The 25997-nt window shown below is 36.5% G+C and overlaps 1 protein-coding gene across 3 annotated transcripts in view; it reads right to left on the reverse strand.

Annotated features, from left to right (window-relative positions):
- Positions 1-25997, reverse strand: part of DTNBP1 (dystrobrevin binding protein 1) — a 146813-nt gene that overhangs the window by 114918 nt on the left and 5898 nt on the right. For 2 of the 3 annotated variants that reach the window (XM_031012528.3, XM_055390672.2), the window contains exons 2-4: positions 20913-20966; positions 20142-20192; positions 6569-6629 (exon numbers count right to left, since the gene is read on the reverse strand). In XM_031012528.3, coding sequence (XP_030868388.1) covers positions 6569-6629; positions 20142-20192; positions 20913-20966 — 166 coding nt within the window. The remainder of the gene's footprint in view (positions 1-6568; positions 6630-20141; positions 20193-20912; positions 20967-25997) is intronic. The other variant, XM_019030169.3, reaches the window with a different exon arrangement.

The following is a 25997-nucleotide window of genomic DNA, read 5'->3' on the forward strand; positions in this document are numbered from 1 at the left end:
TATCTCAATAATACACCACAGAAGGCTTTAAAATAAACTTTCATTTTTAAGGCTGGGTACTGTTTCTGCAAAGCAACATAAGTACTTTTGAGGAGCTGTGGGTTTTACAATAACCAATTATACAAAAATTTAAGATCCTGAGGTAGCATAGATTCAATAACACATCTGACACGAAATTCTTTCTCCTGTATGTATTGTTAATGCTTCTTATAACCAAAAGAATGATTGTTGTTAAAGCTCCTCTATAGGACACAGTCTTCATTTAACATGGGATTCATCCATATTGATACATATAGGTGTAGTAGTTCACTAATTTTCACTGCTGTATACGGTATTTATTTTATGAATAATACCACACTTTTCCCTGCAGATGGACTTCAGAACTGTCCAAAGATTAAACCAAGCTTGCTACAAACATTCTGGTACAAATCTCAAGGTGCACATGTGCAAGGGTTTCACAAATGAATTGCAGATGTGTCCAAGATATCCATCTCCTCATCGCCCAGGGCCTAGGGTAATGAGATCCCCCTCCCCAGCCCCTGCAGGTTGGATGTAATGCTCTGGAAAAATTCCTAGAAGCAGAATTGTTGCTTGAAAGGCACGTGCAACTTTAACTTCTACTTAATACCAACTCATTTTTTCTAACGTGATTGTTCCAATTTATACTCCCAAGTTCTAGTTGTTTATCATCACATTTCTTCCAAGGAAAGAAACAAAACTGTCATCTGCAAATAATGACCATCTGCACAGAAAGCTCAAGCTTCTTAAATTTTTGGTAATCTAATGAGTGAAAATTTGGGGTTTCAATTTGCATTTCCTTGATACCAAGCAAGGTTGAACATATTTTACTGTGTACTGGCCATTCCTGTTTTCTCTTCTGCAATATGCCTGCTGATATCTTTTACTCACTTTTCTCCTGGGTTATTTTCATCCTCTTTTTATTGGTTTATAGGGGTTTTCATATTTTCTGAACACTTAGCCTCTGTCTTATAAATCACTTAATTTTTCACGGTGTTGTTTGATTTTAAAAAGTTTTGACAAAAATTATCAATATACTTATTTATGGCTGGTGCTTTTTATATCTTACTTAAGAAATCTTTCCCACCTTAAGGTCTTAAACATATTCTCTTCTACTATTTTCCAAAAAATGTATAGTTTTCCTTTTCACATTTAAATCTAATGAAACCAAAATGTGAACAAGGTCTTCAACTATTTTTATTCAACATTATACTAGAGTTTCTACCCAGTAAAAGAAACATGAAAAATTAAAAGTTGTATGGCTTAGAAGGAAAGAAACAAACCTACCATCTACCCAAAACAACTCGCACCCCCAAATACAAAGTAATAGAATAAGAGAATTTAGCAAGATGGCCGAATATGGGATTAAAATACTGCAAGTCAAATACTACAGGTTTTTGGTAGATATCAGGACAAAGAAGCTGTCTTCCATTAAAAATTTGCTAAAACTTTTTACCCTGAATAGGTATTTAATTTTATGAAATGTATTTTCTGCATCTGATGATCATTTTCACTTTTAATACTTAACAGTCAATTGCATGTAAAAGCTTTTCTAATGTCAAATTAACCTTTTAATTCTGGAATAAACTAAGTGTATTTTGTTTTTTATACATTGCTGGATTTGGTTTGCCACCATAGGCATACATTGAAGAACGTCTCCCAGGTAGAATGCCTTTTATTATCCAATATTCATAAGCCTTGCAAATATCAATAGCAAGTTTTATATATATAGGAAAACTTTATATTTAAGCTTGATACACATTTTAAAACAACGTGTGAGTAGATTCTCAAATTGCATTTCAAATACAATTGTTAGAACATCAGAATTGTTAGAAATTCAAATTGTCTACACACTGAGGCTGTACGAACAGAGTATCGACAGCTAATATGCATGGCTTATATGTGTCCAGCATGGAGACGCCAAGTTACTGCACACAAGCAACTGTTAATTAACATTGTTTTCATGCCCACTAACGCAACATCCATTCTGTAGCCTGTGAATTAAGGAGTCATATCAACTTTTAGGTGTTATTGTTTAAGAAACACATTTTATAAGGTTATAGCTGCCATAGATAGAAGTTCCTTCAATTGATCTGAGCAAACTAAACTGAAAATCTCCTGGAAAGAATACACTATTCTAGATGCCATCACAAAACATTCATGATTCATGGGAGGAAGTCAAAATACCAACATTAACAGGAGTTTGGAAGAAATTGATTCCAACCCTCATGGATGGCTTTGAGGGGTTCAAGTCTTCAGAAGTAACTCCAAATGCGGTAAAAATAGCAAGAGAACTCGAATTAGAAGTGGAGCTTGAAGATGTGACTGAATTGCCACAATCTCATGATCAAGCATGAATGGATGAGGAGTTGACTGACTCCAATTTTGAAAGAAGTTCTACTATGGGTAAAATGCTATCAAACAGCATTGCATGCTACAGAGAAATCTTTTGTGAAAGGAAGAGTCAATAGATGCAGCAAACTTCATCGCTGTCTTATTCAAGAAATTGCCACAACCACCCCAACCTTCAGTAACCACCACCCTGATCAGTCGGCAGCTATAAACATTAAAAAAAAAAAAAAAAAAAAACTCTCAACCAGAAAAAAGGTTATGATTCACTGAAGGCTCAGGCAATTGTCAGCATTTTTTAAGCAATACAGTATTTTTTATTTAAGGTATTACATTGCTCTTTTAGACATACTTAATAGACAATGGTATAGTATAAACATAACTTTTATATGCACTAAGAAACTAAAAAATTTGTGTGACTTGCTTTCTTGCAATATTCGCTTTATTGCAGTGGTCTGAAACCAAATTGACAATATTTCTGAGGTATGCCCATACATTCAATCTTTCTGTGTCCTATGTTCTAGGTGTTTCTCTTGTCAGTAACTTATAAACTATTAATAGACTTTTCCTCGTCTTTCAAAATATGCCCTTTAGATTAATCTAGATTAATCATTTAAAAATACTGAGGCTGCAGATATATTCACATTTACTATCTTATTCTGTTTATTCTACTGTTATGCATTTTCCTCTGGTTTCTTGTCATCTTTTGCATTGACAGAATTCTTTCTCATTGTTCTAGCTTTTTTCTACTAGTTTAGAAGATAAACTTTTTTTTTTTTTTTTTTTTTTTGACGGAGTCTTGCTCTGTTACCCAGGCTAGAGTGCGGTGGCTCAGTCTCAGCTCATTACAACCTCTGCCTCCCAGGTTCAAGTGATTCTCCTGTCTCAGCCTCCCAAGTAGCTGGAATTACAGGTGCCTGCCACCACACCAGGCTAATTTTTTGTATTTTTAGTAGAGACAGGATTTCACCACGTTGCTCAGGCTGGTCTCGAACTCCTGACTTCAAGTGATCTGCCTGCCTTGGCCTCCCAAAGTGCTGGGATTACAGGTGTGAGCCACCACACCCAACCACTTTCTATTTTTTTTTGTATGTGGTTACCCTTGAAATTCTGCCCTCCATAATTAACTTTTAAAAGTGAGGTTAATCAATATTAATACATTTCCCCCAAATAATACAGCAGTGTTAGAATGCTTGAACGCTGATAATCTGCCTTCCATCTTACATGCTTTGTTATCTAGCATTATTCTTCTATCATTTTAACCCCACAAATTAGATAACTAATACATATGTCCCACTGTTTAGATTTATCTATGTTTACCATTTCCTCTGCTCACTATTCCTTCCTACATCTCAGACCCATCTTCTAAAATGAGTTTCCTTTTTTCCTGAATTACATTCTTTAGAAGTTCTTTTATTGGATGACTGCTGATAGAAAAATCTGTTTTTATCTGAGTATGTCTTGCTTTTACTCTAATTCTTGACAACAGTTTGAAAAGTCTGCTGTGGAACTCATTCATTTATAAGTGATCTATCTTCTCTCTAGTTAACATCTTCTCCTCTCCTTTAGGATTCTGTAGTTTTTGTTGTTGTTGCTTTAGACAGTCTTGCTGTTGCCCAGGCTGGAGTGCAGCGGCATGATCTCGGCTCATTGCAACCTCTGCCTCCCAGGTTCAAGCGATTCTCCTGCCTCAGCCTCCCGAATAGCTTGGACTACAGGCACACACCACTATGCCCAGCTAATTTTTGTATTTTTAATAGAGATGGGGTTTCACCATGTTGGCCAGGCTGGTCTCAAACTCCTGACCTCAGGTGATCCACCCGCCTCAGCCTCCCCAAATGCTGGGATTACAGGCGTGAGCCACCATGCCTAACTGGGTTCTGTAGCTCCAGTATGAGGTGTCTAGGAATGGATTATTATCTTGCTTGCTTGTTGTACTTTCTGGATTTGAGGATTTACATATCTCATTTATGGAAAATTCTCAGACATGTTTTTCCTACACTGTCTTTCCCTCATGCTCTTTCTAGAACTATTTAGGTTTACTGGATATGTTGGGCTAACTCATATGAAACTGCAATTTTACAGATAAAAATTCGTCGAATATTGGCAATCTCACCTGGTTCAACCTAAAGACCTTTTATAAGTATTCTCTGCCTATCAATTCCTCTTTCATATTTTCCATTTTCTTTCTGAGATCCTTTCTGTGTACTCTTTGACTCTCTTGTACCTCACTATTTCTTTCTTCAGCTGCCTCAAATTGCTGTTAAGCACATCTTTTGGGTTTGTAATTTCAATGACTTTAAAATATTTGATAGTGCCTTCTTCCTTACTCAAGTCCATCTTTTATCTCTTGAAAGATTTTATATATAACTATTTAACAGTCAATATTCAATAGTGCAGTATCTACAGTCCTTTATGGGTCTAAATCTCACACTTTGGTTCTGGTGACTCAAACTTTTGGTGCTTTACTTGTGTGATTGCTAACATTTTGAGGACAGGGAGCCTGATTTAATCTGTGGAAATCTGAGGGACCTAGGTTTAGACAGTTTCATCCATGGAGAATTTGCATTTGTTTTTGTTGGGTGTCAAAGAACACAAATCACCTGCAACTTTCCTTTTTTTTTTTTTTTTGAGACAGAGTTTCACTCTGTTGCCCAGGCTGGAGTGCAATGGTGCAATCTTGGCTCACCGTAACCTCCGCCTCCCAGGTTGAAGTGATTCTTCTGCCTCAGCCTCCCGAGTAGTTGGGATTACAGGCATGAGCCACCATGCCCAGCTAATTTTTGTATTTTTATTAGAGATGGGGTTTCACCATGTTGGCCAGGCTAGTCTCAAACTCCCGACCTCAGGTAATCCACCTGCCTTGGCCTCTCAAAGTGCTGGGATTACAGGCGTGAGCCACCGTGCCCAGCCAACTCTTTCATTTCTTAACTTAGAGGTTCCTTGATCAGGCAGGAAATATAACTTAGAACCCCATACTCCTATGAGGCCAATACCATGGTAACAAATCAAGAAACGAGGCTATGCCAACTTGTTAGGAAGCCAGACAGGTTTCCTTGTTGACTCCTTTAGCCAACAGGTACATTTTTTTCCCCTAGCTTAAGCTTTCACTGGGGGGATGTAGTCACCTCAAAGTCCAAAGAGCTTTATCAAAAGTCTCAGATTCAGATCCCCACAGACAAAGTCTCCTATTCCCACAAATCTCCAAAGCTTTTGTTTTAGTATTTTGATCCCGACTTCCATGTTTTGTTTTGTTTTGTTTTAATGACTCTGATTTCAGTTCCCTGTTCTGTTTTGTTGTGTTGTTGTTGTTGGCCCTTTATGTTTCCCTTAATTTTTGTGGGCTTAATGTATCTTAAAGAACTTTTAAAAAATATATCCAACATTTAAGTGTTTTATAGTTGTAGGGCTTTTCAAAGTATCTATTCTGCCTTACTACCAGAAACCTACATTTTCTTCTTCTCAGTAAGTTCTAAGAGAAATGCTAGTGTCTACATTTCATCATATATATTCCTGTGTTGTATATAACTATTACAGCTTCATTAATTTAGGTAAATGGTAAAGAAAATCAGTCTAAATTTATTTAAAGTCAGAATTACAGAAATCATTTCAGAAAAAAATAAGGTTTGATTGACATCAACAACATCGAGGAGAGTATTCGATTTTGGCTATTTACATTTACCAAGTCATTTAAATTACAAGACACTAGTGCTTAAAAATACTTTGTTCTTCTAAGTGAACTGAGGATGACCCCTGAAATTTTTGTATTTATTTCTTAGGCAAATTAATAATTTTGGATAGACTGAGCAAAGTTAAGTTTTTTTGACCAAATATTAAGGAATTCTTAAATAGTGTAGAAAGAGATGTCTTATATAGGGTATAAAGAGATGTCTTATAATTTACATATATTGCAAATTCATCAGACTAAAATTCAGAGCATTATATCTACATAAAACAAGTATTTACCTGTCCTTAGAATAAAAGTTATAAACTCTCTTGCTCAACTAAACTAAATTACTTGACAGAGAAATGATAAAAAGGTGCTTTATTCAGGGAGTTTCATAATCGACGACTAGATTCAATTTCAGATATCCTGCAAAACATTTTGACACAAACAATTATAAATTCAATTTTTAAAAAATACCATTTAGCACTGAAAAAGGAAAGTTTGCCACGAGTATAAGATTAGTCAATTCTTTACCTCTCCAGCACTTGCACAGTCTTTGGCTCTTCTGTGAAGTGCAGCCCATGTATCCTCATACCTAAAAAAAAAAGCAAAAAATAATTTGAAATGCAAACCACACATTAAAAGGAAATACTATCTAAAGATGAATGTGGAATATCCTGTGGTGCTAGAAAGGAAACACTCAAAAAATAATGGGGACATGTTGCAAGGACACAGACGTCAACTTGACGGAGCTTCCAGTGGCCAAATCTGTGACAATCTGAGCAACAAAATACATAATGGCAGTAATGGATTATAACTCAAAGAATACAATATCCCTGAGTCCACGGTGATGTAAATAATTGAATAAATAAATCAATGAGAGAGAAGAGAAAAACTCTTCCTTATAATAGAAATCCAATTAGTAATTTTTTTTTTTTGAGACGGAGTTTCACTCTGTCGCCCAGGCTGGAGTGCAGTGGTGCGATCTCGACTCACTGCAACCTCCACTTCCCAAGTTCAAGCAAGTCTCCTGTCTCAGCCTCCTGAGTAGCTGGGATTACAGGTGCGTGCCACCACGCCCTGCTAATTTTTGTATTTTTAGTAGAGATGGGGTTTCACCACATTGGCCAGGCTGGTCTCGAACTCCTGATCCACCCGCCTCAGCCTCCCAAAGTGCTGGGATTCAGGCATGAGCCACTGTGCCCGGCCCCAATTAGTAATTTTAAAAGAAATGATGAGAAAAAAAATCTCCAATTGGTAAACACAATAGTAATAATTGTTTTAAAAAGAATTTTAATGGATGATACAATTAGTGGGTAAAAGCACAAAAAGAAACAGGATATTTACACAGCCTCAAAGTATCTGCCCATCGGATAATCATTAACTAAAAGTGAGAAAACAGTGTTAACTGAGGAGAAACCTGGCAGACACATCTTTAATAAAGTGATCAAAATTAATGTCAACAGTAATGAGACACATCAACATTACGTGCCTCCTGATGTGATGCACTGGGAAGGATATAACATTACTCTTCTGGTAGTCTTACCAAAAAAGTATTAACTTACAGTTAATTACAAGGAAATAGAAAAATCCAAATTCATAGACATTTTGAAACATAATTGGACAGTACTTTTTTTTTTTTTTGAGACAGGGTCTCACTCTGTCACACAGGCTGGAGTGGTGTGATCACAGCTCACTGCAGCCTCAACCTGTTGGACTCAAGTGATCCACCCACCTCAGCCTCCCAAAGAGCTGAAATTACAGACATGAGCCACGATGCCCAGCCTTGGCCAGTACTCTTCGAAAGTACTGAGGTCATGAAAGACAAAGACTAAAGAATTGTTCAGTGTTAAAGAAGGTAAGGGAGACATTGTGACTAAATATGATGTGTGATCCTGGATTGTGATCCTGGATTGGATCCTAGTACAGAAAAAAGGACACTGGTGGAATAATTGATGGAATCTGAATAAGGCCTATGGATTAAAGTATTTACTAATGTTAATTTTCTGGTTTGATCATTGTACTGTGGTTATATGAAATGCTAACACTGGGAAAGCTGAAATTGCTTGTTCTATTTTTGCAATTTTTTTGTAAATCTGAAATTATTTCCAAATGAGAAGTTAAAAAATAAAACTTCTAAACTACTATTCATTTGATTGCTGAGGTAAAACCTGATTTCCCAATCTAAAATTCTAGCTATCCAGCGAATATTTCTCCAAACAGGAATACATATTTAATGAGTTCATACTGCCTCCCCTCATAGTCAGATTCACAATTTTTCTACTGAATTTAAGTAAGAAAATCAATCTGAATAATCCAGGTGATACTAGAGTCCACATGTGATGAAAATTAAGGTGGAAGGTCACACAAATAATACAGTCCTGCTGTCATTGTTGACTAACAGAAAGCTAGAAAATTTTCTTGGATGTATCAGATTATGTAAGTATCAATTAAAATCAACAAGTATTTACTAAATGCTAAGCATTGTTAGGCACCAGAACTGCTGAGATATAAATTTTACTTTTGCATCTTTGTTATCCTGGTAGTTAGCACAGAACCTAACAAACAAGAGACACATTAAATGTCTGTTGAGTGAGGAAATAGACTAATTATAAATTGAAAATTCAGGACTTCGTGGTAAAATTTTCTATCATTTTCTTAACTCAGTGGGAAAGAGAAAATTAATCCTCACTTGCCAAATTTAGACTCCAGATCACTTTTCCTAACATCTCACCATTTCCTTTTCTCCCCGTTATTATGTATGCTTTTCACATCCACCTTGCCATTATATATCACCCTCCCTCATTTCTACGTTCCTAGTTCAGCACCTAGTTCATTCATGATTTTCCTACTGTTTTCAGCATTCTCTAAACCTAGACTATCGCAACCATTCATATTCTCTGCTCTACTTTTACGACATGAAGCAGTTTGGAGAAAGGCACTAAATCCATTACAATGCATGCTATCCAACCTTGCATGGGCCTTAGCTGCCAATCAGCACTTAAAAAAAAATTATTGCTATTAGATTGTTACCTGAAGTACACACAGCAGGTATTACACATCTCATGCCGCCTTGAAACTCATCCCCATCCAATCACTTTCAACAGATGGATGAACTTACTCCATTTTACTGAGATAAAGACACTGGATATAAACTCCTTCAATTTTTCTGTGTTCAAACTCAAACGTCTTTAAAAATCACAAGTCAATGATGATGAAATGAAGAAGCCACATTCATAATGTGTAATTCTTGCATTCAAATCGTTATTGAATATATTCTATGTATACTATGGGAAGACTAGTGGAAGCGTTCACAATACAGTTAGGAAGATGAACACACAGGTAAATAATTACCTTACTTGGTAGACAAAGGAAAGGACTAATTATATAGCATTAGAGCTATAGGAATATAGGAAAGTAACTGTAGACTGTGTTGTACTACACTCTTTGAAACATTATGTTTTAGGAAATGAGAGAAGATGTCAGAGTAAGAAGCATCTAGAATCTGTCACCCTACCTAGACCACAATCACATTGGCAGAATCTGTCTGATGTAACTATTTTTGGACTCTAGAATCTATTAAAGGCTTGCAGCTTCCGGGGAAGGTTTGGAGGGTAAACTGAGGTTCATTTCAGTTGACTTCAGGTTTTAGCACAATGACAGCTACCCATCCACCACCCCAACCCCTGGACAGGTAGCCATGCACTTGCTCCTGAAGTAGCTTGTACACGGCTTATGAAAGTCAAGGTGGGCCAATAAGGACCCTGTGCTCCAAACATCAGGGAGTCTGTGCTCTGATCACAATTGCTGCTTCTAATCAGGGAGATGCAGACACAGAGGCAGCTACTGTTGCAAACCCCTCCTGCTATGGCTAGCAATTTTCAGAGGATTTAAAAGGCCAGCGTCTGGTTTTGTCCCCTTTCTTTGTTCTCCTTTCCCTCTTGGAGAACCAGACACTTAAAGACTAGGACATTCAATAACAGATGCAATTGTTTTTTGTTTTGTGGTGTGTGTGTGTGTTTTTGTTTTTGTTTTTGTCCCAAGATGGCTTACTAGGGACATTAAAAGCCAGTTTTTCTCAAAAATAGATCAAAGTTACTGGTGAGTGGACAAATTCCAGACAGAAAACTGAGGGAAGGGAGCCAGGACCTGTCAGACGGCCCAAGGGAAGAAGCTGGGGTGCAGAAAAGGAAAGCAGCAAGACTCTGGCAGAGATCGACCCTCAAGGACCTTGGAGCCCTGTGGAAAGGGTAGGTGGGAGTAGTTCTCTGCTCCCCTTACCCCTCCAACAATCTCCTGACCATCAAACTGTTGGAGAGTGCTCCTCTGCCCTTGTGACCCAAAGCAATACTATTGATGGTGACTTGAAAACCTCCTGGGGCTGGAGAATCTGGTGGCCAACTCGTGTGTACATGCGTGTCCACACTCCTCTCAGGTGCCAGATACCATACTTGTCGTGCGCCAGCAGTGGGATGCTGCCCTGCCCAGGGATTCTCTGCCCTTGAGTCACCACACCACCAGATTCCCTGCAAACACACCTCACAGACCACTCTAACTTTGGCAAGCACAGGGAACCAGCAGTTCCCCAGGTAACTGTGAGATCTCTGGAGATCTAACCCCCTGCGTGGGCCATCCCTAAGTGGAAGAGAGTGCAGCCCATCAAAAGCACACCTTGGGACAAAGGAAATGCAGGCACAGTGCCAACTGCTACAAGAGGAAGTATCATTACCCAGGAATGGATGCGGGGAAGGGGTCATCTCCTGCATCCCCCTACACTGTTGCTGATGCAGCAGTGTTCTCTCTGTCAGGGGCCAGCACATGCACTCGGACACACAACGTATTTCATGCTTCTTGTAGCGGCTCCACCTCTACCGAAAGTGAGCCCTGCACAGCTCAAGCTTTCAGGAAGGGTAGGGCCCAACTCCCCTTCCCTACACAGAGCAGCAACATCCCAGCAAGGGAAGACAAGTTGCAGAGTTGTCTGCTCCCATCTGGAGGAAGAGACTCTCCCTGAGCCCATTTTGGTGGCAGCCCTCAGAGGAGTGTACCCGCAACCCGCAGCCAGGAACCAAAGGACAAAATCTTTATGAAATGAAGGTTGGGAGCCTTGTGACAGGGGCATGATAGGAAGTGGATCACGTTCTTGCCAGCACAGAATGAGAAGTGGGTGTACCCACCCACCTTCTCCCCCAAGACCTCAGCACACCCCACAGGATCTCTTCCCACCACCATCCCCTGCCCACTCAGGGCAGGTGCTTCCACCCAACGCCAGCCTACCTGCCGGCTCTTACTCTTAAGTGCCATCTACTGGACTGCAGCCTGAAGTGCATCACCAAATAAAAATCTGCTAAAAAGGGCTTAGTGCTAGGCAGTCCACAAGATGAGCCCCCTGGGATCTCCACACCCTCAGCTCCACAGGAGACAAGGTGTTAGGTGTCAGTTCTTAGAGCCAATACATCACTACAATAAGCATCATCTGAGAAAGCCACTACACAGAAGCTGTCCATAACCAAGGACCCCATATAGCATTTGGCTCTGTGGAAGCACCCAGAAACAAAGGCAAATGATAATACACAACATATACCACAGTCATACCCTTAAGGAAAAAAAGGAAAAAAAAGTCACATCCAAATGATGGCAAATTCAAAATAAAAAGAGACAGCTTCCTCAAATGAAAAGGAATCAGTGCAAGAACTCTGGCAGTACAAAAAGCCAGGGTGTTCTGGCATCTCAAAGGATCACATTAGCTCTCTAGCAATGGATCCTAACCAGACTGAAATGTATAGGACGACCAATAAAGAATAAAAAATATGTATTGCAACTAAACTCAACAAGATCCAGGAAAAAAGTTGAAATCCAATACAAAGAAACCAGAAAACTGATTCAGCACATGATAGACAAGATAACTATATTAAGAGAGAAACAAATAGAACTGCTTGAATTCTAAAATTTACTAAAGGAATTTTAAAATATAGTTAATAGGCTAGACAAAGCAGAAGAATTACAGAGCTTGTAGACCAGTCATTCAAATTAACCAAGTCAGACAAAAATAAAGAAAACTGAATTTTTAAAAAATGAACAAAGCCTTCAAGGAATATGAGATCATGTAAAGCAAACAAACCTTTCACTTACTAGCATTCCTGAGAGAAGAAAAAGTAAGCAACTTGGAAAACATATTTGAGGGAATAATCCAGGAAAATTTCTCCAATCTTGCTAGAGAAGCTGAAATCTAGAATCAAGAAATTCAGAGACTCCTGAGAGATACCATATAAGATGACATCCCTGAAACAAATAGTCATCAGACTAAGGTCAACATGAAAGCAAAAATCATAAAGGCAGCTAGAGAAAAGGGCCAAATTACCCATAGAGGAAAACCCATCAGGCTAACAGTGGACTTCTCAGCCAAAGCTTTAAAGTCAGAAAAGACTGGGGGCCTATTTTTAGCCTCCTTAAAAAAAAATTGCTGGCCAAGAATTTTATATCCTGTTCATCTAAGCTTCATAAACAAAGAAGAAATGAAATCTTTCCCAGACAAGCAAACACAAAGGGAATTTATCACCATCAGACTGGACCTACAGGAAATGCTCAAAGGAGTTCTAAACATGGAAATGAAAGAATGATACCTGCTACTATAAAAGCACACATAAGTACAAAGCTCAGACCCTATAAAGCAATCGCACAATAAAGACCACAAAGCAACTAGCTAACAACACTATCAAAAGAATAAAACTTCACATATCAATATTAACCTTGAAAGGAAACAGCCTAAATCCTCCACTTAAAAGATATACAGTGGCAAGTTGGATTAAAAAAACAAGACCCAACCTCTGCTACCTTCAAGAGACCTATCTCACATGTAATGACACCCATAGGCTCAAAATAAAGGGATGGAGAAAGATCTTTCATGCAAATGGAAACCAAAAAAGAGCAGAGGTTGCTACTCTTGTATCAGATAAAACAAACTTTAAACCAAGAACAGTTAAAAAAAAAAAAAAAAAAAAAAAAAAGACAAGGGTACAACATAACGATAAAGAGCTCAATTCAATAAGAAGATATCGTATCCTAAATATATATGTACCCAACATCACAAGACCCAGATTTAGAAACTACTACTAGAACCTAAAAAGAGAGATAGCCATAAAATAACAGTGGGGGACTTCAACACCCCACCAGCAGCACTAGACAGATCATGGCACAAAACTAACAAAGGTTTGGACATAAATTAGACTCTCAACCTAATGGACCTAATGGACATCTACAGAATACTCCACCTAACTACCACAGAATATACATTCTTCTCATCTGTGCATGGAACAGTCTCTAAAATTGACCACATGCTCAATCATAGAGCAGGTCTCAATAAATTCAAAACAATCAAAATCATATCAAGCATCTTCTCAGACCACAGTGGAATAAAATCAAAATAAATACCAAGAGGAACCCTAAGAATCACGCAAGTATATGGAAACTAAACAACCTGCTCCTGAATGACTTCTGGGTAAACAATGAAATTAAGGCAGAGATAAAAAAAAATTAATCGAATCAAATGAAAATAAAGACACAACATACCAAAACCTCTGAGATACAGAAAAAGCAGTATTAAGAAGAAAATTTACAGTGCTCGATGCCTACACCAAAACACACAAAGATCTCAAATTAACAACTTAACACCACACTTTTAAGAACTAGAAAGGCAAGAACAAACTAAACCCAAAGCTAGCAGAAGAAATAATTATGATCAGAGCAGAACTAAATGAAATTGAGACCAAAAAAACCATACAAAGTATCAACAACACAAAAAGTTAGATATTTGAAAAGATAAACAAGATTGACAGACTGCTGGCTAGATTAACCAAGAAAAAAAGAAAAGAGATTCAAATAAGCACTATCAGAAATGACAAAAGTGACACATCATAACTGACACCACAGAAAGACAAAAGATCATCAGAGACTACTAAGAACATCTCTATGTGCACAAATTAGAAGACCTACAGGAAATGGATTAATTCCTAGGAACACATCACCTTCCAGACTGAACCAGAAAGAAATTGAAATTCTGAACAGACCAATAACAAGTTACGAAATTCAATCAGTAATAATAATAATAAAAAAATCTACCAACCAAAAAAAGCCCTAGACCAGATGGATTTACAGCTAAATTCCACCAGATGTACAAAGAACTGGTACCAATCTTACTGAAACTATTCCAAAAAATTGAAGAGAGGGGATTTCTCCTTCACCTCGTTCTATGCAACTAGTATTATCCTGATTCCAAAACCTAGCAATGACATAACAAAAAAAGAAAACTACAGGTCAACATCCCTGATAAACATAGACACAAAAATCCTCAACAAAATGCTATCAAACTAAATCCAACAGCACATCAAAGAGATAGTTCACCATGATCAAGTGGGTTTAACCCTTGGATGCAAGGATGGTTCAACAAACACAAATCAATGAATGTGATTTACCACATAAACAGAGTTAAAAGCAAAAATAACATGATCTTCTCAAAAGACACAGAAAAGGCATTTGATAAAATTCAATATCCCTTCATAACGAAAATCCTCAACAAACAAGGCATCAAAGGAACATACCTGAAAATACTAAGAGCCATATATGACAAACCCACAGCCAACATAATACTGAATGGGCAATAGTTGAAAGCATTCTCCCTAAGAACTGGAACAAGACAAGGATGTCCACTCTCACCACTCCTTTTCAACATAATACTGGAAGTCCTAGCTGGAGCAATCAAGCATGAGAAAGAAATATAAGGTATCCAAATAGGAAAAGATGAAGACAAATTAATTATCTCTGTTTCCTGACAACATGATTACATACCCAGAAAACCCTAAAGAATCCTCCAAAAGACTCACAGACCTGATAAACAACTTCAGTAACTTTTCAACATACAAAAGCAATGTACAAAACTCCATAGCATCAACTCATTTGAGAAACTAAAAAATAAAAATTAAAAAATAAATAAAAATAAAATCCACAGCATTTTTATACACCAACAACATTCAATCTGAGAACCAAATCAAGAACTCAATCTCATTTACAATAGACACACACACACACACACACACACACACATACAATACCTAGTATATATAACCAAGGAAGTGAAAGATCTCTACAAGGAGAACTGTAAAACACTGATGAAAGAAATCATAGATGACACAAATGGAAAAACATTCCATGCTCATGGATTAGAAGAATCAATAACATTAAAATAACCACATTGCCCAAAGCAATCTACAGATTCAGTGCAATTCCCATCAAATTACCAATGCCATTTTCCCCATAATCAGAAAAAAAAAATCTAAAATTCATATGGAATCAAAAAAAGAGCCTGAATAGCCAAAGCAATCCAAAGCAAAAAGAACAAATCTAGAAGCATCACATTACCTGACTTCAAACCATACTACAAGGCTACAGTAACCAAAACATCATAGTACTAGTATAAAAATAGACACACAGATCAATGGAACAGGATAGAGAATCCAGAAATAAAGTCACACAGCTACAGCTAACTGATCTTCAGCAACATCAACAAAAATAAACAATGGGGAAAGGACACCCTATTCAATAAATGGTGCGAGGAAAACTGGCTAGCCGTTTGTGGATGAACAAAACTGGACCCCTACCTCTTACCATATACAAAAATTAGCTCAAGATTAAAGACTTACATGTAAGACCTCAAACTATAAAAACCCTAGAAGAAAACCTAGAAAAAACCCTTTTGGGCACTGACCTAAGCAAATAATTTATGACTAAGACATCAAAAACAATTGTGACAAAAAATGACAAATGGGACTTAAACTAAAGAGCTTTTGCATAGCAAAAGAAACAACGCAATAAACAGACAACCTACAGAATGAGAGAAAGTTTTTGCAAACTATGCATCCAACAAATGACTAATATCCAGAATCTATAAGGAACTTAAACAAATGAACAAGAAAAAACAACCCCATTAAAAAGTGAGCAAAGGATATGAATAGACTCTTCTCAAATGAAGACATATAAGAAGCCAACAAAGATGAAAAAAATGCTCAGCATCACTAATCATCAGAGCAATGCAAATTAAAACCAAATGAGATACATACAATCTCATGCCAGTCAGATGTGAAAAATGATACATGAACAAAATGGTAACATCAATACCACTACCGTTTATATCTACCAATGGTAGATATAAAACAGAAAGGAACCAATAAGAAATTCTGGAGATTAAAAGTATAATAACTGAAATGAATAATTCACTGGAGGAGTTCAAAAGCACATTTGAGAAGAAAGAATCAAAATGATTGAAGATAAACCAATTTAAATTATCAAAATTAACAAATGTTTACCTGGATTGACTAAGAAAAAAAAAAGACTCAAGTTACTAAAACCATAACGAAGTGGGACTATTATTATGAATCTTACAGAAATAAAAAGGATTATGAGAGAGTGCTATGAACAATGTATGCTAACAAACTGTATAACCTAGCTGAAGTGGACAAATTCCCACAAACACAAAACATACCAAGACTGAATCCTGAAGAAATGGGAAATTGAATCAGTAATAAAAAACCTCAAGATGAAATACCTGGACTTGATTGCTTCACTGGTGAATTCTACCAAACATTTAAAAAAGAACCAATATTGACCATTCTCAAAATCTTTTTAAAAAGAAAATGAAGAGGAAGGAATAAATCCTAACTCATTCTACAAGCCAGCATTACCCTGATACCAAAGCCAAAGGCATACAAGAAAAGGAAACTACAGACCAATACCCCTTATGAATACTAATGCAAAAATCCTCAATAAAATACTGGCAAACTAAATTCTGCACCGTGTTAAAAGCATTATACACAATTTCCAAGTGGGATTTATTCCTGGAATGCAAGAATGGCTCAACATATGAAAATCTGTCAATGTAATAATATAACAGATTGGTAGAACGAAAGGAAAAAACACATGGTCATCCTAATTCATGGAGAAAAATTATTTGACAAAATTCAACATCCTTTCATGATAAAAACACTAAAAGTAGAAGGGAACAATCTCAACATAATAAAAATTCATAGTTGACATTATACTCAATGTTGAAAGACTGAAAGCTTTTCCTGTAAGATCAGGATCAAGACAAGGAATAAGACAAGGATGCCCGCTTTTTCCATTTCGATTCAACACAGTACTGGATGGTCTAGCCAGAGTAATTAGGCAAGAAAAAAGAAATAAAAGGCATTGAAATTGGAATGAATGAAGTAAAATGATTTCTATTCATAAATGATATGATCTTATATGCAGAAAACCCTGAAAGTTCCACACAAAAAACTATCAGGATAAAGGAACTCAGCAAAGTATGATATTAAATCAACACACAAGTCAGTTGTTTCTATATACTACCAATAAATAATTCAAAAAAGCAATTAAGAAAACAATTTCATAAATGATAGCATCAAAAAATACTTAGGAATTAACAAAGATGAAAGACTCATACAATGAAAACTACTAAACAATATTGAAAGAAATTAAAGAAGACATCAATAAATAGAAAAAGCACTCCATGTTAATGGATTGGAATACTTAACATTGTTATCTGGAATAAGCAAAACGACCAGATTCAATTTAATCCCAATCAAAACCCCAATGACATTCTTTGCAAACAATAGAAAATACATCTTAAAATTCATATGAAATCTCAAATGACCTTCAATAGCCAAAACAATCTTGACAAGAAAAACTCTTAGAAGAAAACACAGGGGAAAATCCTCATACTCATTAGAGTAGCTATAATAAAAAACAAGAAAATAGCGAGCGTTGGTGAGGATAGGAAGAAATTAGAACCTTTATACAATACTGATGGGAAAGTAAAATGATACAGTCACTATGGAAAACAGTATGGTGTTTCCAGAAAGAATAAAACACAGAATTACCGTATGATCCAGTAATTCTACTGCTGGGTATATACCCAAAGGAACTGAAAGCAAGGTGTCAAAAAGGTACTTGTCACTCATGTTCCTAGCAGCAGTATTTAGAACAGCCAAAAAGTGGAAGCAACTCAAGTGTCCATCAACAGATGAATAAACAAAATATGGTACATACTTACAATAGAATATTCAGCTTTTCAAAGAAAGAAAATTCTGACACATGCTGCAACATAAACTTTGAAAACATTATGCTAAATGAAATAAGCCGGTCACACACAAAAGTACTTTATAATTGCACTTATATGATGTTCCTAGAATAGTCAAATTCACAGAGAAAGCAAATAGAATGATGGTTGCCTGGGATGGAGAGGAGGGAGTAGAAATGAGAGTTGTTGGTTAACAGGTACAGAGTTTCCATTTTGCAAGATGAAAAGAGTTTTTGGGATTGGATGCACAACCATGTGAATGTACTCAGCACTACTAAGCTTAAGAATGGTTAAGATACATTTTATGCTATGTATATTACATTTTTAAAATTAAAAATATGATTTAAACATTTGCTATTTAAAATGGTCTTTCTCACATTCAGTTTTAGTTCCAACAGGAAAAGACTGTTTCAGTGCGATGTATAAACACATTATTGACACCATCTTACGGATGTAAATTTTCCATATTAACTCCTAAAATGCAACCCTATCCCCAAAAAATGTACCACACAAAAAGTTGATAGCTCTAACATAAATTTTTCAGTAAAATGAAGTTATTTCAACTAAGTTTCTAGAGAAAAAATAAAGATAAAATGTAAATAGTAAACAATACATTACTGATTAATTTGTACTACACTTCCTTTCATGTTCATTTCTGTTCTTCACACCACAAAGGAAGCAAATATCATATTAAGCACTTTTCACTTCAGAGAAGAAAAATCTCTAGATTTAGCAACCATAAAAAGAAACCTAATGAAGAACTAGAAAGGAGAAAAGAAAATGTAGGTATCAGTCATTGTGTCATAACAAATACAGATAAGGGAAAGCAGCATACCCTCTCCCACATACATCTTTACCACACATCTGTCAAATGGCACATTAGTAAGCACAGAACTATGTATAATGACATACTTTAACCATATACTGTACTTATTTATTTATTTATTTTTTGAGATGGAGTTTCGCTCTTGTTGCCCAGGCTGGAGTGCACTGGCACGATCTCGGCTCACCACAACCTCTGCCGAGATCGCACCACTGCACTCCAGTGATTTTCCTGCCTCAGCCCCCTGAGTAGCTAGGATTGCAGGCAGGAACCACCAGGCCCAGCTAATTTTTGTATTTTTAGTAAGAGACAGGGTTTCACCAAGTTGGCCAGGCTGGTCTCAAACTCCTGACCTCAAGTGATCTGCCTGCCTCAGCCTCCCAAAGTGCTGGGATTATAGGTATGAGCCACCGCGACCGGCCTCATTGTGGTTTTGATTTGCGTTTCCCTGAAGACTGACAACGTTGAGCATCTTTTCATGTGCTTATCGGTCGTTTGCATATCTTCTTTTGAGAAATGTCTATTCAACTCTTTTGCCTATTTCTTCATGGGGTTGTCTTTTTATTGTTAAGTTTTAAAAGTTCTTTATAGATTCTGGATACATGTTGTTCCTCATATATATGATCTGCAAATATTTTCTCACATTCTATGTTTTGTCACTCCACTATCTTGATGGTGTTCTCTGACACACAAAAGTATTTGATTTTGACCAAGTCCACTGTGTCTAATTTTTATCTTGTTGTTTGTGCTTTTGATGTTATATCTAAAAAGACCATATATTTTAATATTAAACTCCATGTCAATAAAAGAATGGATTGGAAAAGAAATGACATAAGAATCAAAGCAAAAAAACAAAATTATTGGGGACTCAAATCCAGAATCAATTTTCTTGTAATAAAGAAGCCGTACATATTATCATAAAGTATTGACTTGGAAATACAATAGTGATCTGTCTGCTCAAAGTTTGAATGGACTTTGTACTAATGAGTGAAAAGTGAAAGCCCTCAAGGAAAATAATACATAAATAATTTCCAATCACTACATTAAGATAAAATTTAGCTGTTTTAAGGTTTTTAACCTACAAAATTAAAAGATATTTTTGGTCAGTAAAAAAGTCAGAAGTATAACCTTCCTCTACAAATGAAAACACTTACCTGCTAAGTAATTCTAATCCAGCAGAGTACTTTGGCAAAAATGGAACAGTCCTGCCCAAAAGAAACACTTATTAAAACTGTTCTTGATTTAGCCAACTGAAAAAAAAAAAAGGCACATACAAGAATTTTGACATTGTCAATTGTAATATATTTTAAAATCACTAATGACAATTATTAAACTTTTAGAGAAATGTGTTTTATTTCAGAGTTAATGTACTGTAACACACTATCAACCATCATTTTGCCCCAGATATTCTCTTCAGCATACAATACAATAAATTATTTAATATAATGTTGGATAAGAACAAATATGTAAGATCACAGTTCATCTCTAGGTTGAAAATGAAATCTGGTCACATGCTTTACTTTATTAAAAAAATGGACAAACAGCACAATCCTGGTGTTTTCATACAAAACAGGTAACATAGCTAAAGAGGCTCATTTGCCAAGTAGTATTTCATTATTAATTTGCTTTTCAATAATTGAGGACTTTTACTTTTGCTCTTATACAAATTAAAAATGACTAACTGTGATCAAATAATACTCACTGTCAGAGTAAAACAATTATACTTCACCATTTTTTCAACCATTTCACAATTTTATTAGAAAATTTTCCTGTTACAAAATTTAGAAAGAATCGTTTAATTATTTTGTAGTCAGATGCACTCAACAAATCTAAGGTTCATTAATATAACTACACAATTGTGAATACAACCAAAAGTTGTATGAAATTTAAGTCATAGTTAAGTTAAAATCTTAGCACAAGCTTACCTGGGTTTGCTTTTCACTTTTGCTTCTCTTGACTTGTCACTTAAAGACTTCAGCCTATAATTCAATATAAAATATAATATTTTTACAAGTCAAGAGATTACTATTATTTTTTTGAGACAGGGTCTCACTCTGTCGTCCAGGCTGGAGTGCAGTGACATGTACATTACTCACTGCAGCCTCAACCTCCTGGGCCCAAGTGATCCTCCCACCTCATCCTCCTGAGTAGCTGGGACTATAGTCACCCGCCACCACGCCTGGATAATTTCTTTTCTTATTTAGTGGAGACGGAGTCTTGCTATGTTGCCGAAGCTGGTCTCAAACCCCATGCCTCAAATGATTCTCCTGCCTCAGCCTCCCAAAATGCTGGGATTACAGGCATGAGCCACCGCACCCAGCCCAGAGATTTTTCAACCACAAATTTTCACATGTTAAAATTTTAGGTCAGATAAGCTACTTTTTCTTTTTTAAGCAAGAATTAAGTACCTCAAAAGACAACAAATATTTGAGTGTTTACTATATGTTAGATACTACAAACAGAAAATCTGTAGCAAATTTTTTTTTAAGAGATGGTCTCACTCTGTTGACCAGGCTAGAGTATAGTGGTGCGATTATAGCTTACTGTAACCTCAAACTCTTGGGCTCAAGCAATCTTCCCACCTCAGCCTCCTGGGTAACAAGGATGACAGGTATGTGCCACCATGCCCAGCTATTTGTTTCACTTTTATTTTGGTCTCACTATGTTGCCCAGTCTAGTCTCTATCTCCTGGCCTCAAGTGATCTTCCCACCTCAGCCTCCCCATAGAGCTGGGATTATAGGTGTGCGCTACCACACCAGGCCTTATTTTCATATTCTTACGTACCCCAAGTCCCTTTTTTAGAAACCAAGATTCCTAAATGTGATCAGACCACAAAAACATAATTTATCTCGCATCTTTAGAAAAAGTAATGTTCCACATAGGAGAAATCGATAGGTAACAAAGATATCTAAGCAGCACACTTCATTAAGTAGATGCTACCCAGGCCTTCAAATCTCTTTAAGCGTCCACAGTATTTGAAATTTTAGTTGAGAAAAAGCTTTTTAAAATATATTACAAACTTCTTTCATTAAAGAGGATTTGGTATATCTCATTTAACATTTTGTGGTAACTCAGGATCAGTATTAAGAATATCATTGACTACATTTTGCAGCAAAACAGTACTCTCCCCTGATACTTCTGAGCTAGAAATGCATCTTCATCTATTAACCTGAAACCAATCTATGGTAGTTTTGTGTTTGTTTGGGCTCTTATGTCTACCTTTCCTAAATTTTCTTTCTCTACCATTGGTCACCTGGCTGTCAGCTCTCACTCACTGCTTCTGCTAGCTATTTAATTCTAGCAGTCTCCTCCCCTCTACTTGCTGCTTTTAAATTATTGTACTGGAAAACAGATAAATGGGCTAGAGCTGCATATATAGAATTAACAGGCTCTTTTAAATGTAAAATATGATGTTCATAAACTGTACAATTTATTTTCACTTCACTGGCCCAGTTTTACTTTATTTTGGCTGTGGACTCTGTTACAGATAACTGAGGTTGCCAATAAGTGAGTGCTACAGTATGCAGTAATATCACATAAAATGAGATATCATGTACACATTTTTCTCAATCACTTCAACAAATACTCATTTGTAAATAGAAACTGAAAATATAGGCCACAGTACTACTGCTAGCCCCTACAAAGTCTTTGTAAAAACAGAAATAGCTGTTCCTTCCTCCAGACACTTTACTGCCATCAGCCAGAAACTGTCCTAATACACAAGTTGACTCTTGCATGAATGCCTCAACTATGCATGGTACAGTATACAATCTGCACAACTATGCATGCTGGTTCTGAAACAGGATTCCATCTTTTCTGTCTATAACGTCTGATTAAGCACCATATGGGGACTTCCGATAAACTGCATTTTTTTTAAACCAAATTAGAATGCCAATTTCATACAAAGAGTTTCATATTACTCTATGATCTTTTTCAAAAAATAAAATATTGACAAGATCAATTCCTCTGCAATATTCAAAAGATTCAGCAATCTCTTTAATACAAAAGTAATTAGTATACCTCTCTAGATAAGTCTAGGAAATTGTGTAAAAGTCTAATATAAATTTCTAAGTTTATCCTGGAAACTAGTAAATCTGGTTTAAACCAAGATTAAGCAAAAGCTAGGGAAAACAATTTTTATGGCCATGCTCTACCATTTCCATTATAAAGTTTGATCAAAATACTTAGTTGGAACATCTCAGGCAAAATTATCCTAGTTATATACAGCAGTGCCTCATACTCAAAATGATTCTCGCATTATTTTTAGTGATTCAGGACAATTCTATACAGCTGAGTGTGAAAGGGAATTCCTAAGATCCTCTTTGGACTACTCTAATTATATGATCCAGCAAATCTCTAAGTTGGTATTTCAACTATTTATTTCTAAAACAAACTTTTAATTTCTTAATTGTAATATGCCAAGTTTGGAATTCTCTTCTCTGCCCCCCTACCCCATCTCCTCCCCGCCACCCACAAAAAGAAAAAACCGGTTTGAAATGAAAGGGAAAAAAGGAGTGTTACAGGGAACAGAAAGTAAAATTGTTGGAAGATTCAACAAAAGATTCCCCATGTGGCTCTTTAACAGTCATCTGTTTTAAAAATTGGTCTTTAACCAAATTTAATGTGTGAAACTTATCTGATCTGGATTTGAACAAACCAACTGTAAAAAGTCGTTTCTAAGAACAAAAGAAGTCTAATTATGGACTGCATAATTGATAATATCAAAGAATTAGTGTTAATTTTATTAGTTATGATATCAGCACTGCATTTATGTAATGTGTTTCCTTTTTAGTGATGCAAGCTGACATATCACAGGTATAGTAGGCAAGTCTGAGATTTACATTATAAATAAAGGGAGAGACAAGGCAAACGTGGCAATATCTGAAAACTGTTGAATCTCAGCAACGGATATATGTGGTTCATTTTGTTATTCTATTTGTGCATGTGTTTGAGACTTTGTAAAATACAAACAATTTTTTTTTTGAGACAGGGTCTTGCTGTGTCACCCAGACTGGAGTGCAATGGAGCAATCATAGCTCACTGCAGCCTCAAGCTCCTGGCCTTAAGCGATCCTCCCACCTTAGCCTCTCAAGTAGCTGGGACTACAGGCTCACACCAGCACACCCAGCTAGTTTTTAAAACTCCTTTGTAGAGACAGGGGTCTCCCTATGTTGCCCAGGCTGGTCTTGAACTCATGGGCTCAAGCTATCCTCCCACCTCAGCCTCCCCAAGTGCTGGGATTAGAAGCATGAACCACCATATCCAGCCAAAAAACATTTTTAATAACAAAAACAATCTTTTAGGTGTTCATCTTTTCTCACCACATCTTCTCCAAATAAATGGCCAATGTGCCAAAATGCAGAAAAGAAACTGTTGGAGAAAACAAAGTAGCTATAGGAAAGTTGGAAATAGTCATCTTTTTCCCTGCTAAAAAATAAAAACAAAGTAAAAAACAAAGTAGCTATAGGAAAGTAAAACGAAGTTAAAAAAAAAAAGTAAAAAAACAAAGTAGCCATAGGAAAGTTGAAAATAGTCATCTTTTTGCCTGCTAAACTTTCTTGACTGTTTCCAACGATTATTCTTAAGATGAAGATATAAAAGATCAGATATACTTAAGAAAGTAACAAAAAACCAAAAAGGTATTTTCTAAAATAACATCCTTAAAACCCAGAATTCACCTGAAATTAGCCCACTATTTTTATTTTAGGATAACTCCAGTTTCTCTGGAGAACTTATTCTGTCCTGGAAACAACCCACTTATAAAGTCTGTTTAATGTCCTACAATATCATGACATGCTGTGAAGGAAATATTGACCTAGGGGGAATATTCCAGTTTCCTCAAATGTAAAATGGTAGTATTATACTCAACCACAAAGATTTGCCATGAGAATTCAACAAAATTCCAAATATGACCTTAATGGCATTCTGGAAACTACAGAGCTAATTTCAAATGAAAGTTATAATAAAGGTGATCCCCATCAAGAAAGCTGAGAAACCAATGTACTACATTACTGGGCTAAGGTGAAATAAAGCAGAGGTTCCCAATGTGCCTACAAAAGGCTTGCCCAGCCCTATTCTTGGTCTTCTCCCAAGTACCATACACCCCATGAACACATAAGTGCTGTGTGAGCATATTAATATATAGACTAAGTGAGCCATCTGACAACTATTTTCTACTAATGACAACTTTCAAGTTCAAAGCACTAAACCTCAAATTCGTCATAAAGTTCAATAATTTTATTTTTAGATAGCTCCAACGACTTCACCTTAATTTGACACCAGCATATTTATGTCTTTGAGCTTTGTAGAAAATACTAAAATGGAGGCTTCTTACTGAAAAAGGGGGGTGACTCACAAAACTGCTTAGACAAAAAGTGTAAAAAGATGTAAATAAGCCTGGGCAACATGGCGAAACCCTGTCTTCCAAATATACACAAATTAGCCAGGCGTGGTGGTGTATGCCTGTAGTCCCAGCTACTTGGAAGGCTGAGGTGGGTGGATTGCTTGAACCCAGGAGGTTGAGGCTGCAGTGAGCCATGAGCATACCACAGCACTCCAGCCTGGGTGACAGAGTGAGACCCTGTCTCGGAGAGAAAAAGAAAAGAAAAAGATGTAGATAAACAGAATGATGCACTGAGTACTACAATGACTGATGAGATCCGCCGGTGATTCAACAGCGTGCGGAACCTGCATGACGTTTCATTTATTTGTAACTCAATTTCCAACTGTCTACATCATTGGCTATTAGGAAAGGTGAGGACGATTGCTTTAAAGCACCACAGAAACGTATGAATTAGCATATTCTGTCATAAGGCACATCCAATCTATTACATTTTCACATCAGTGTTCATCATTTTTTTTTCTCTCTTAAGCGAGATCAGGGAAAAGCCAAAGCCTCAATCACACTTAAAAGTGCAAATGGCCTAAGGTACAAAGCCTAAGAAATTCACACAAAAGCTGCACAGACTCAGGAAAGAAAGATGAATTTAGACTATCTACATCCTAATGC

Source organism: Gorilla gorilla, chromosome 5 (assembly GCF_029281585.2).
Source record: "Gorilla gorilla gorilla isolate KB3781 chromosome 5, NHGRI_mGorGor1-v2.1_pri, whole genome shotgun sequence".
In the NCBI taxonomy this organism is placed as follows: domain Eukaryota; kingdom Metazoa; phylum Chordata; class Mammalia; order Primates; family Hominidae; genus Gorilla; species Gorilla gorilla.